Genomic DNA, 12871 nt, shown 5'->3' with positions numbered 1-12871 from the left:
GCTGTGTCTGTTTATCTATCTCACACATAGGATTTCTGTCAGTATGAGAACCTTTTTGTGAACTTTGGTGTCTTTTGTCATGGCTTAAAAGCTTCTACACCTACTTTGAGTCATTGGATTCGTTCTTTTGATTTTCCTGATATATGCTTCTCAAAATGCTTTTCTGCCTGGTGGTGTCCAGCGGCGGTCCACAAGAGGCATGGTGGCTTTTTGGGCAGAAGCCGAAGGTGTTTCCCTTCTGGATATTTGTCAAGCAGCCACTTGGGCTGCTCCCTCTACTTTTGTGTCATATTATAGGTTAAATGTACATGAACCCTTGGCCTTTTGCTCTCAGGTGTTGGCTGCTGTTACTCAGTGAATCAACTTGGTCTCCTGTCTACTATCTTTTGGTTTGCAAAAATGTTTTGTGCTGCATTACTCAAAGGTTTACAGCTTCTTTGTTCTTGGGAGTCTGTTTGTTTTTGCTTTGGTATATCCTCATACTGATAAGTATTGGGACGAGAAATAGGCTTGAGGAAGTAATTAATTCATTACTTACTGGCAATTCTCATTACTCTGAATACCCTATTTCTCATACCAATAGTTACGTCCCACAGTCCCTTCCCGGATTACAACCTGACTCCTTGATTTTTTGGCTTTGAGATGTCCAGGTTGTTTTCTCGGCTCTATGCCCTTTTATTACCAGATTGGTACAGGGTGATTGGAGATAGGGTGGGAGGGGGAGGAGTGGGTTACATCAATCTTTTTTCATTGGTTCTGGCTAGAACACGTGGGCCTGGGTAGAGGTGAAACACCTCATATGAGTAAGTATTGGTAGGAGAAACAGGGTATTTAGAGTAATGAGAATTATCGCTAGGTGATCACTTGTTTTTTGTTAATTGAAGCAGGCATACTGCCAAGCAACACTGAATCACATGTTACATTTTCAGGAAAGAGGACACAGAAAAAAACAAGCAAAATTTGGGCCTCATTTACGTGGAAATGATGCAACGTGGCGCTGCAAGCCAGCTTGCTGAGCCACGCTGTGTCATTTTGAAAGTGCAGGGATGCATAGTATTTACAGAAATACGACGCATTCCCGTACTTTTTTCAGTACTGGCACACAAACTGCTGCCTAGTGCCAATGCATGCACTACATTGCAGGCATGATTGTTTATGTGCAGGAAGGGGCACCTTCCTGCACATAAACAATCATTAATGGCATTTTCCTCTTTCTATGTGTGCTACAGAATGCAGCACACATAGAAAGTGGAAAAACAAGGAGAAATAATGTTATTTCTCACCATTACGCCACTCTAACGTCACCGCCGTGTGATGGCATAGGAATCTGATGCATTCCCAGCCTTGTAAATCTGGGAATACGTCAGATTCCCTCAGGTTCCACAGGTGTTGTGGGGGAACACGCACAGCAACACCCATGAAATGTCCCTTTCATGCAGTTATGCATGAAAGAGTGCCTTATTTATAAGGCCATGAAAAGCCATGCAACGTGACTTTGCATGGCCTTGTAAATATGGGCTGTCACACTGCACCACTGAAACATTTTAAAAAATGAAGCTCCGGTGGTGCAGTGTGCCGCTAAGGCCTTGTAAATGATGTCCTATGTCATGTCTGGTGACCCAACCTTAAAATGAGAGAGACAGTCAGAGGTACAGGTAAGCTGCAGCTGTGCCCCCCCTATATGGGCTGATGGGCCATGTTCCCTCACTTTTTCCACCAGCAAGAAGAGTGACTGTCAGGCTGAACAAATGTCAGCCTGAGAGACACTCTTCTTGTTCAGGTCAGGCAACCAGGAGCTAGACATGCACTAAATGCACATGCTACTGGTTGCCTGAGCTGAACTTTGCCAGGCTGAGGATTTCACAGCCCTGTGGGCATGACCTCCTCAGCCTGGCAAAAGTGTCTTGAGGCTCCCCCCCTTGTGACAAGGGGGAGTGTTACTGATTGCCTCAGGCCTGGGCACTTCAGTTTTAAGTCTTGAAGTGCTCAGGGCCAAGTGCAATTAGTGACACTTCATCACAGAGTGGGGTGGAGTCAGCAGTCTCACTGACCCCATCTTGCTCTGATGAGTGAGGGCCTGCTGACATCTCTCGTTGAGGGGAGGCTGCAGTCCCAACCCTCCCAGGACACCCAAGGCTTCCCTCACTTCAAAAAAGGGAAGTTTTAAACTTTTTTTTTTGTTTGATGCTTGCATACGTGTATAAATGTATGTGTATTTGTGAGTGAGTGTTGTGAATGGGAGTGTGTGCGTGTGGATGCATGGGTGGGTGTGTGTGTGCCCTCCCACCTCCCCTCCCAAGTAAAATTACCAGGCACCACTGGTAAGCTAAGAGTGGAAATAAGGATGAAATAGAGTACTAGAGGTGATACGGAGAGAAAAAAAATACACTCTCCCAAAAAACCCTTAGGAGATAGAGTCCTGGGCACTTGCCCTCTTTGGCCAGGCCTTAAAATGTCTCTGGTGTTGCATACAAATGGGCTTTCTCATGCATGTCCATAGCCCGATTCTGCTACAGGAAATTAAAACAGGAGTACTTTACTGCCAAACTGCACGTTGGGCAGTTGTTAAAAAGGCCTCAGGACTACTGCTATATGGTTCGATGGCAGAACGCAGAAGTGACGGCGTTTATTAAAATGGAAATTAGTCATGATAATGGAACTACAGTAAAAAACATTTTTTGCACAAAACTAGAACGAGGGGGGAGGCTCTTCTCACTTTATAAAATCGTCTGTAAAAACGCTAGTGGTCTGCGACAATTTCTCAGCTAGAATTAACACTTTGTCAGGCGGTAAAGCTAACTTAAAACGGCTGATTTTCAACCATAAAATAAAAAAATATATAAATGGAAAGCAGATGAGAACCTTGAAGCGGTCACGCTTATATTCTTTTTCTGTTCCAGTCATTTTTACGAAAAAAATTATCGAAGAATTGTTTTTTGAAGACCAGTTCACCAAATGTAAATAAGGCATTTTACTCATCTTTAACTGAGGTTAGTAGATTTGTATTTGTTAAGATTGTTAGACGCATATGTGTTGGAAAATGCCAGGTATTTGTTCAGATGAACTGATGTATATGGACTAGTGCTTGAAGAACCTTCAGGTATATGTGCCCACTATAGGTACGTGCATCATGTTGCCACAACAATCAAAAATCTGCTCACCAGTAAATTTTGACCTTTGATGCTTAGAACATGAGCAGATGAGCACATGATTTTATTTGCGTGGTTTCAATTTATTTCGTGACAATACCCAAATATGTGCAGATTATGAATTAAGTAGCAGTATTCTGTTTATGTCACTGCCACCTGTCATTAGGATTTGTTTCTTAGGCCCTCATTATGGTGGCCTAGTATAACACATGGCAGTGACATTGTCACTGTGTCATCGGCCCGAGTGCAAGGTGGGAAAGACGCTTCCTGGCCCGTTTGAAGTGTGAAATACAGCAATAATTAGGGCTCAGAGGGCCCCTCAGCCACCTAGACCCCCTGTGCCACAGCACCTGCTCCACCCATTAAAGCTACGCATATGCCTGGGTCCATATGGTGATGGCTCTGCGCAGAGCCGAGCGCCTGTGTTTTTTTTAGTTTAAGGTGCGTAAAGTCCAAACATAGAACTCGGACTTTCTCAGAACTAAAGCATAAGCTTTAAACGGAACAAGTTGTTAACAGTGAGTAGAGGTTGCGTTTTCCTCTTTCTTGTTCTCTTTCGTGTCCTGTCTAAAATTCATGCATCCCATCACGATGTGGCCCCCGTTATTGACATTACCAGGCGTGTTAGTAATTTCGGGGAAGGGTTGAAGGGCATTGGAATAATGGGCATGATAAGACATTTGAGATGGACATCCGACCTACCGTGCCGATTGGTTTCAGCATGTTTATCCCTGCCAACGCAGAAGGCGAAGAAGTCTCTATGTGAAATATCCTGGACCTGCACTGCTAACGCATCATTCTGATAACGCCAGTCACCGACACCATCGAAATTAACGGGGCATTTGAAATGAGGGATTTAGTAGTTGTCTAAACATTTTTCTTTTACGAAAGAGAAGGGGCCTCTATTGAAATAGTGGGCTTATTTACTTGAGTTATTGCTCTTCATAAACCTTTATATATGATCAAAAGACAGCTCTGCTTTCTCTTTGTCAGTTGACTTTTCAGTCTGCCTGGCTCAATAATCAGAAAATCATTTATAGCTGCTAATCACAACTTTTTCTTTCAAATACAAAGCTTAATTGAAGTAGACAACAATCTACCTCCCTATTTTCAATATCCTTTCCTTCCTAGAAAATAATGTCATGTAGTCATGTTTCTTCCCTAACCTATGTATTGGATAGACTATACCTGCTTTTTGTTTTAATCCCCCGAAAGGAGATGCCTCATCAAAACCTTCCCTTTGTAAGACCTAAGGTGAAACAAAAAAGGAACAAACAGAAGAAATTGTCACACTGTCGTAATTTGGTCAACCACTCGAGTACTGTCCATGTCCACCATTTCCACACACTCAATTTCTTCTCGGTTTTCAGGGACCGTCTTTTCTTTCCTTTTTTTCTTTGAAGGTGGCACAAAAGTCAGTATCACAGGTAGAATGGCAAAGCAGTGAAAGAAGGTGACAAATGCTATTAAAAACAAGCACCTGAACAGTGTATGGGTCAGATTTGAAGGCACAGCTGCAAGAGGAATCAGACCAACAGTATAACAGAGGTAGCTCTGTAAAATCGCTACCCCATGCACTTCTAGGGCATTTTTTACCCACTTAGTTCGCGTGAAATCTTTTCCAAGAATAAACGTTGATATTAGTGGTGCACAGCTGTCTACTGTGTAGTTAATTCCATAAATTAAACACAACACTGAGATGCAGTCCAGTTCCACGTTCCACAGTGTCATGAACCCTATCACTCCAAATTCAACTGAGACTACGGTTAAGGTAATCCAGAAATTGATGAGAGAGTTTGCCACTAGGAATGCGGAGAAGAAAGAGATAAATAAAGCACTGATGCATGAGTTCTGTAAGGGGGCACCAACTGAAGAGGCGTATCGATCCATGTATACAAACGATGGGTTAAAAACAATGAATTTCACCTTGGATGTTAGAGATAGCTTCCTTAATGTTTCTAAAAGGTCATACAGCTCTTCTCTGTTGGTTTCCATTGTCTTGGCTACTAAGAACATTCTAGAGGCCACAACCTCTGCCTCGTTGTTGTATTTTTTGGGAATTATGATGTCCTCTGAAAAGTGGGCGTACTGTGGATTTTTCAAGAATGCAAATCTCAGTGTGTCAGTGAAGTTCTTTTTGGGCAATCCCGTGGACATGTTAAGTTTTCTAAGGTAATTCAAGTAGCTCTCAAACCATGATATCCGAACAAACCCTTTGGTGTATTCAAGCACGTCTTCCTGCACACTAGTGTTCCAATACTCTATCGATTCATAGATGTAAAAGCCAATGACTGGGCTATAGTTACTGAAGTATCTTTGCTGAGCAGCTGTGTAGGTTATAGTTCGTGTATCAGTTGCAACAATGTTACTGAGGTCTGATCCTTCACTGACCTGCAGGTAGCCCATTAAGGCAAAGGAAATATAAACTAAGTAAAACAGCACTACAAAAGGCTTGACATATGTGTTCGTTATCCAGTCACAGTAGTAGTGTTTAAAGAAACAAACTAAAAGATGACTTTCGTAAGAATTTGTTTCTTCTGGGTCAGGGTCAGCAGTGTCTTCGCTAAACTTTGCTGTCATAAGTACTCTGTACCAAGTAGGCTTCTGTTGCAATACCTCAGGCTTTGGTACCTTTCTGCAGAATATACTATGCTGGTAGTTGTTTTCTATGTAACCAGTAAACACCAGGATTGAACCATAAAAGGAGAGTATGTAGAGGTAGTTGAAGAAAATTGCTATGCATGTATTGTGGCAGAAAATCCTCACAGCTTCTATGTTGGTAAATGGACTTGCTCCTATACCAAATGTCACCAGGTACATGGCTGTTGTCAGAGAATATGAGATCATTGAGTTGGCATAAACGTCTGCAGCTCTTTCCTTCACATGCTGATCCTCTCTGGTTTTCCTCCAAGATGACAGCATTTCAAATGTGCCGTACAATCCATGCCCTGGAGGAAAAACAAAACAAAAGGTTATGCTGCTACTCTGAACGTATCTGGCATTTTGATGTTATATTACTTTGTTGTGAGGTCAAATGTCTATTCCAGAGAAACATAGGACCAAAAAATAATGTTAATTTTTGATGACATGTTATCCTTACACGATAATCAAAATTACACATACAAATCATTTGAAAACATCTGTTACATTTCTACCTCCGTGTTCCCATCTTTGCCATTATTCTTCTATTGTTTTCACTTAGTAATGGCCAACAATGAGTGACTGTGCTCTGTTAGGAGCTTTTAAGACTTACTAATGTCTCTATATGGGTCATTTTGGTTGTCAGTAGGTTCCAGAAAGAAAGGTAGAGGCCAACCTCTCTACATTCCTTTGCTTTTCACAGTGGATAGTTCAGCCTGACAATTCGTCATTCCACTTTACAAACCAGGGATTCCAACCTGAGGCAACCACCACCTGGGCCGCCATGCCAATAATACTACCTTATTAACTCCAGCAGGGTCACCGTGTGGGCTCATCACATCATAGTGCTGCATTAATACCCATAGTGTGTTTTGGAAAAGACCCTTTTCCCTTACGGAATGCTTTTTGCATCACCGTTTGTTTAACACTGTGTGGGAATCCAGCATCTGAATGAACTGATCACATTTAATGGATCAACAGATCCTCTTACTGGAAAATATTGATATTTAACTGCCATTGACTTTTGATATAATACATTGTGCTGGCTTTCCCCATAGTTATTTTTATTACAGAATGGTCCAATGGCATTTGTATAGGTCACCGGTGTTGTTGAAATTCATATTTTCGGCAGGTTTGACTTCAAACCTGATTGGTAACAATCAAAGATCATTACAACATAGTTGCGGGTCCAGTGGTGTATGTTAAAGAGGTAGGTGTACTTAATTAATATGCCTATAGACAGTAATCCCTTCACTAAAATCACTATCACAATTAGCAGCATGATTAACACCCTGGTGCAGGGGCCAGAAGACTGAATAAGTTGTTAATATGGCTAATCTTCCAATAATGTTCGAACAACCTTGGCAATGATGCATGGGTGGTCTGCCATTGTCCATTATCACTGTATTTACACCGTACATAATCAATTAATAAATGAAGAATACACTCAATAAATGACCTTTTAGGCTCACTAGATCAGAAAACTCAAATGCACATGAGAACACATAGTTGGATGTAGATTTGGACGTAGATGCTGAGCAATATGCATTTTTTTTTTTGCAACATCCATACTCTGATATCATGCCGCGGTGATGCTAATAATTCTAAAATTATTTTCTTAAAAGTTGAAATCTTTCAGGATAGCAACTGTGTTTGACCAGGCATCCTTAGGGTGATATTACCCCAGACTTTTTGCATTTACCTCCTGTTTTGTTGTGGTATCTTTTTGTTGGCCTTAGGACTCTGAGCACTTTACCACTGCTAATCAGTGCTAAGGTGCATGTGCTTCTCCCCTTAACATGATAACATTGCTGATCAGCGGTAAGGATAGAACATGTTTGTGCAATACCATATAATGATTCAGTGTACACTACACCTCCTCTTTACTTACTCCTCCTATTTTTGCCTGACGTGTACCAACTGGCAATTTCTTCCTTTTGATTTTGTAAATTTTCCCTATTTGGCCTTTTTGATTTTTTTTGCTAAATTATTTCTCGCTCTGGAGAAGCCGCACTTGCATTAATTGGCTTTGAGGTGACCAGGTTAGAGTCTTACACTGTGCAACAACAGAAGGATTTCTGCAAGGACTTTCAATTGTCTACAATGAGTTTCACCAGTAAGATGAAACTACAGAAGGCTTTGAGGGCCCGGGCAGAGGCGCAGGTTGCAGGGGAAGACCTACCAGAGGAGGAGCAGGAAATTCCTGAGGAGGAGGATGGCCTTATCTTGGGCTCCAATGAGGAAGGGGGACTGCCTGAGGAAAGGGCCAACAGTTTGCCAGGAGCAAGAATGGTTTCCTGACCAGGGAGCAGTGTCTCTTCCAGGAACCTGTACCCAGAGGAGCTGGCAGACAGGAGGGAGCCGAGGAAACTCAGATTGAAGCTTGCCAGATTGGAGCAGCCCCGCGAGGAGAGAAAACTCGCTCTGGAGGAGAAGATGTTGGCCCATGAACTTAGTTTGAGAGAGTTGGACATAACAGGCCCGGAAATAGTGTTGAACAATGGCAATGGTGACAGCATAGCAGCAGTATCTTCAAGTGAGTCTAAAATCCACATTACCAAAGATGTGGCACCCATTTCCAGTGTGGAGGATGACATGGATTAGTGGCTAGAAGTCTATGAAGTTGTTTTAAGGATGCACAGGGTCCCAGAAGAGTTCTGGGGAAGTAGTCTTTGGCAGTACATGCCCACAGTGGGGAGGGACACCCTACTTCCTTTAGAGGTAGGGGACAAGACAAACCACCCTGCTAAGAAAGCCATCTTAGTCAAGAAGTTGTGTCTGACACCTCGAAGCTTTAGGCAAAAGTTCAGGGCCAGTCCCAAACTCAACATAAAACATGGTTCGATTTTCTAGATTATGCTGGTAAGGCACTGAAGGGCTGGGCAAAGGGCAGCATTGTAAATTATTTTTATGGGCTGCACAACTTGCTTTTGAAGACTTTTTTCATGAACACAGCTAAAGTACATCAAAACATATGTATTTGTTCTGTATTTTTAATGTTCATCTCTCCAATATTGCAGATCAATCCACCACTTTTCTCCTTAAAATCACTTGAAATTAGGCAAATCAGAAATAGAACCAGATCATAGAAACATCGAATTTGGATGGGCTGTTAAGCTCTATAAAAACTATACAGAATAAAATAACACAGACCTTCCATGCAAATTAACCTTGCTATCCTGGAAATGCAAGAGGGGTAATACGCTGCTGATGTTATGTACTAGAATTGCAAACAACATGGTTCTTCACTGTAGGAGGCTGGCCTGGTTTGTAGTGGGTACCACAGATACTTACATCTTATAACAGGTCCAGTTATCCCTCATCAGTGAAATGTAGGCAGCGTCTAGAAGCCAGGCTGTCTAGAGGTAGCTGTAGGCAGAGCAGCCAAGGTTGAACTAGGAGACATGCATAGCTCTTGCAATACCACTGTAGTCACACAGTACTCATAAACAAGAAAGACAATACTCAGTGTTACTAAAAATAAAGGTACTTTATTTTAGTGACACAAGGCCAAAAATATCTTAGAGGCTATACTCCGTCAGGAGGTAAGTAAAACACATAAAAAGTACATTAGTAGCCAAAATCAGGTAAGTAAACAGTCATACAATAGCGCAAATAGTGAAAATCACCATAGACTAGAATGGGCCTTTGGCAACACAAACCATATACTAAAATAGTGGAATGCAAAAGTCGGTTCCCCACCTAAGCAAGAGTAGTGTGTAGAGGGGTGCTGGGAGTGTAAGAAAACACCAAAGGTAAGTAAAGTACCCCACCCCAGAGCCCAGGAAAACAGGAGTAAAGTACAGCATGTTTCCTCAGAACACACTAGGAGTCATGGTAAAGGATTATGCAAAAACCAAGCAAGAGTGCAAGACACCAATGATGGATTCCTGGACCTGAAGACCTGTGGAGAGAGGAGACCAAGTCCAAGAACAGATGAAGAGTCCAGGAAGAACATGAGCCCCTGCTAAGTCAGAAATGTATCAAAGAAGACAGCTGCGGGGTCCTGTTTGGTGCAAGAGATGCCCCACATCGAGTCATTGGATGAAGGCTGGTTTTCCTCGTTGGATTCCACCAACAAACCTTGGCTCACGCAAATGTCGCGGTTGACAGGAAAAGCCACTACCTGGGCCCAGGAGGGACGTGTGGATCTCAACTCAGACTGAAGAGACAGAGAGGGTTCTCAGCACTTCAGAGAGCCCTCAGAAGACCAGGCAGCACCCACAGGAGTCCCGGGACACGGGGACTAAGGAGTAGCAAATCGTGGTCGTTGCAGCACTACACAAAGGGATCCCACGCCCCCTGAGGACAACTCAGGGAGTTGAGCGTCGCAGGATAGAGTCCTGGGGACCTGGACTACACTGTGCATGGAGGATTTCTTGGAGAACCACACAGAAGACATAGGAGCTGCAAAACTGGTGGTGCACAGGTGTACTGTCTGGCTAGGGTAGGTAAGCCCTTACCTACACCAAATTTGGACAGCTGGACCTTTGGACAGTCATGTGTTCTGGGGATCACGCTCGTCGACAGGAGGGGAGTCCCAGAGTACCGGTTGTCACTGCAGAGAGGTGCCTGCTGAAGCAGGGAAGTGACTCTGCGTGTCATTTCAACCGTGTCGGTACAGGACTGCCAGGGCTGAAATGACAAAAGCACCGCCAACAGGCTGGCGGTGCTTCCAAGGTCATTACGACCGCGGCGCTTCTGGGGCCGGCGGTTTACTGCCACAATGGACCCGGCGGTAGTAATCCGCCAGGGCAGTGCTGCTAGCAGCGCTGCCCAGGGGATTACATTTCCCCCTACCGCCAGCCTTTTCCTGGCAGTTTGAACCGCCAGGAATAGGCTGGCGGTACGGGGAGTCACGGGCCCCTGGGGCGCTGGCACGGGCAGTGCAGGGGCCCCCTGACAGGGCCCCATGCAGCTTTTCACTGTCTGCTCTGCAGACAGTGAAAAGCGCGACGGGTGCAACTGCACCCGTCGCATGGCCGCAACACCGCTGGCTCCATTTGGAGCCGGCTCCCATGTTGCGGCCCACATCCCCACTGGGCCGGCAGGCGGAAACTCTGTTTCTGCCCGCCGGCCCAGCGGGGATGTCATAATGGGCACCGCGGGAGTTCGGCCGCATTGGCGGCCGCACGGCAGTTACAACTTGGCGGGTGGCGGTTTCTGCCCGCCAATGTTGTAATGAGGGCCTCTGTCACTCCACAGAAGATTTCTTTGGTCCTTCTAGTGCGGGATGAAGACAGTTGCTGGCTGGAGCTTGAGTTACAGAGTTGCAGTAGCCTTCTTGGATACTTTGTTGCAGTTGTAGAGTTCCTGAAGCAGTTCTGCGGTTGATCGGACGGTAGAAGGTGAAGCAGAGGTTGCAGAGGAGTCCGGCTGGAATCTTGCAAAACCGAATCTGAGGAAACACCAAGAGGAGAGACCCTAAATAGCCCTGAGAGGGGGATTGGTCACCTAACCAGGTAAGCACCTATCAGGAGGGGTCTCTGATGCCACCTCCTGGCACTGGCCACTCAGATGCTCCCAGAGTTTCCTGACTATACTGAAAAAAAGATAGCAAAACCCAGGGACACTCTGGATGAGCTCTGGGCACCACCCTTGGGGAGGTGATGGACAGGGGAGTGGTCAATCCCCTTTTTTCTTTGTCCAGTTTTGTGCCAGAGCAGGGACTGGAGGTCCCTAACTGGTGTAGACTGGATTACGCAGGGAGGGCACCATTTGTGCCCTTCAAACCATTTCCAGAGGCTCTGGGAGAATACCCTTCCATGCCTTTAACACCTATTTCCAATGGGAGAGGGTGTAACACCCCTCTCCTAAAGGAAATTCATGTTTCTGTCTTCCTGGGAGTGAGCTGCTCAAGCCCCAGTAGGTAAGAAACCTGTCTGTGAGGTGGCTGCAGCTGGGGTTGCAGTGGAAACCTCAGAGAGCTGATTTGGCAGTACTGAGGGTCCATAGTGGAGCCCCCAGGGTGCCTGGAATTGGCCCCCCAATACCAGAATCAGATTGCAGGTACAATTTCTCAATCCTAGACACCCCACATGGCCATATTCAGAGTTACCATTGTAAAGCTACATATATGTGTTGACCTATATGTAGTGCACACTTAAAATGGTGTCCCTGCACTCATGAAGTCTGGGAAAAAGGCCTGAATGACGTGGGGGCTGTAGGAGGCTGGCCTGGCTTATATTGGGTACCTTGTGGTACTTACACCTTGTTCCAGGTCCAGTTATCCCTTATTAGTAGATTAGTAGTCTTCTAGCAGCTTAGGCTGATAGAGGTAGCTATAGCAGAGCAGCTGAGGCTGAACTAGGAGACATGCAATGCTCCTACTATATCATATAGCACTATATCACAAGAAAACACAATACTCAGAGTTACTAAAAATAAAGGTACTTTATTTTAGTGACAATGTGCCAAAAGTATCTCAGAGAATATACTCCCTTAGTAGGTAAGTAATATTCACAAAATATACACACAAACCAAAATCAGGTAAGTAAGCAGTTAGGAAAATAGTGCAAACACTATAGAACACAATAGGATAAAATAGGCCTAGGGGCAACACAAACCATATACTCCAAAAGTGGAATGCGAACCACGAATGGACCCCAGGCCTAGTGTAGTGTGAAGAGGGTTGCTGGAAATGTAAGAAAACACTAAGGTTGTCCAAGATACCCCACCCCAAGACCCTGAAAAGTAGGAGTAAAGTTGCCCTACTACCCCAGAAAGACAGTAAAGTCAAGATAGGGGATTCTGCAAAGACAACAACTGACTGCAAAGCACTGAAGACATATTCCTAGACCTGAGGACATGTAAAGGAAGGGGACCAAGTCCAAGAGTCACGCAAGTGTAAAGGGTGGGCAGGAGCCCACTAAACCCCGGATGAAGGTGCAAAAGGGCTGCCTCCGGGTGGAAGAAGCCAAAGATTCTGCAACAACGGAAGATGCCTGGAACTTCTCCTTTAGTCAGAAGATGTCCCACGGCGTGCAGGAGGATGCAGAGTTGTTTCCACACCTGGGCTGTGCTGTGCATGAAGGAATCCTTGCAAAAGTGCACAGAAGCCCTAGAAGCTGCAGATCACACAG

At 44.6% G+C, this 12871-nt stretch overlaps 1 protein-coding gene across 1 annotated transcript in view; it reads right to left on the bottom strand.

Annotated features, from left to right (window-relative positions):
* Positions 1-2183: 2183 nt before the first annotated feature.
* The window catches only part of PTCHD1 (patched domain containing 1), a 967974-nt gene continuing 957286 nt past the window's right edge, over positions 2184-12871 (bottom strand). The window contains exon 3 of the mRNA XM_069204742.1: positions 2184-6097. Within this exon, the coding sequence (XP_069060843.1) occupies positions 4437-6097 (1661 nt within the window). The 3' untranslated portion in view covers positions 2184-4436. The remainder of the gene's footprint in view (positions 6098-12871) is intronic.

The sequence above is a fragment of the Pleurodeles waltl genome, chromosome 8, assembly GCF_031143425.1.
Source record: "Pleurodeles waltl isolate 20211129_DDA chromosome 8, aPleWal1.hap1.20221129, whole genome shotgun sequence".
NCBI classification, from domain to species: Eukaryota; Metazoa; Chordata; class Amphibia; order Caudata; family Salamandridae; genus Pleurodeles; species Pleurodeles waltl.
This window is presented reverse-complemented; position numbering and strand designations above follow the sequence as displayed.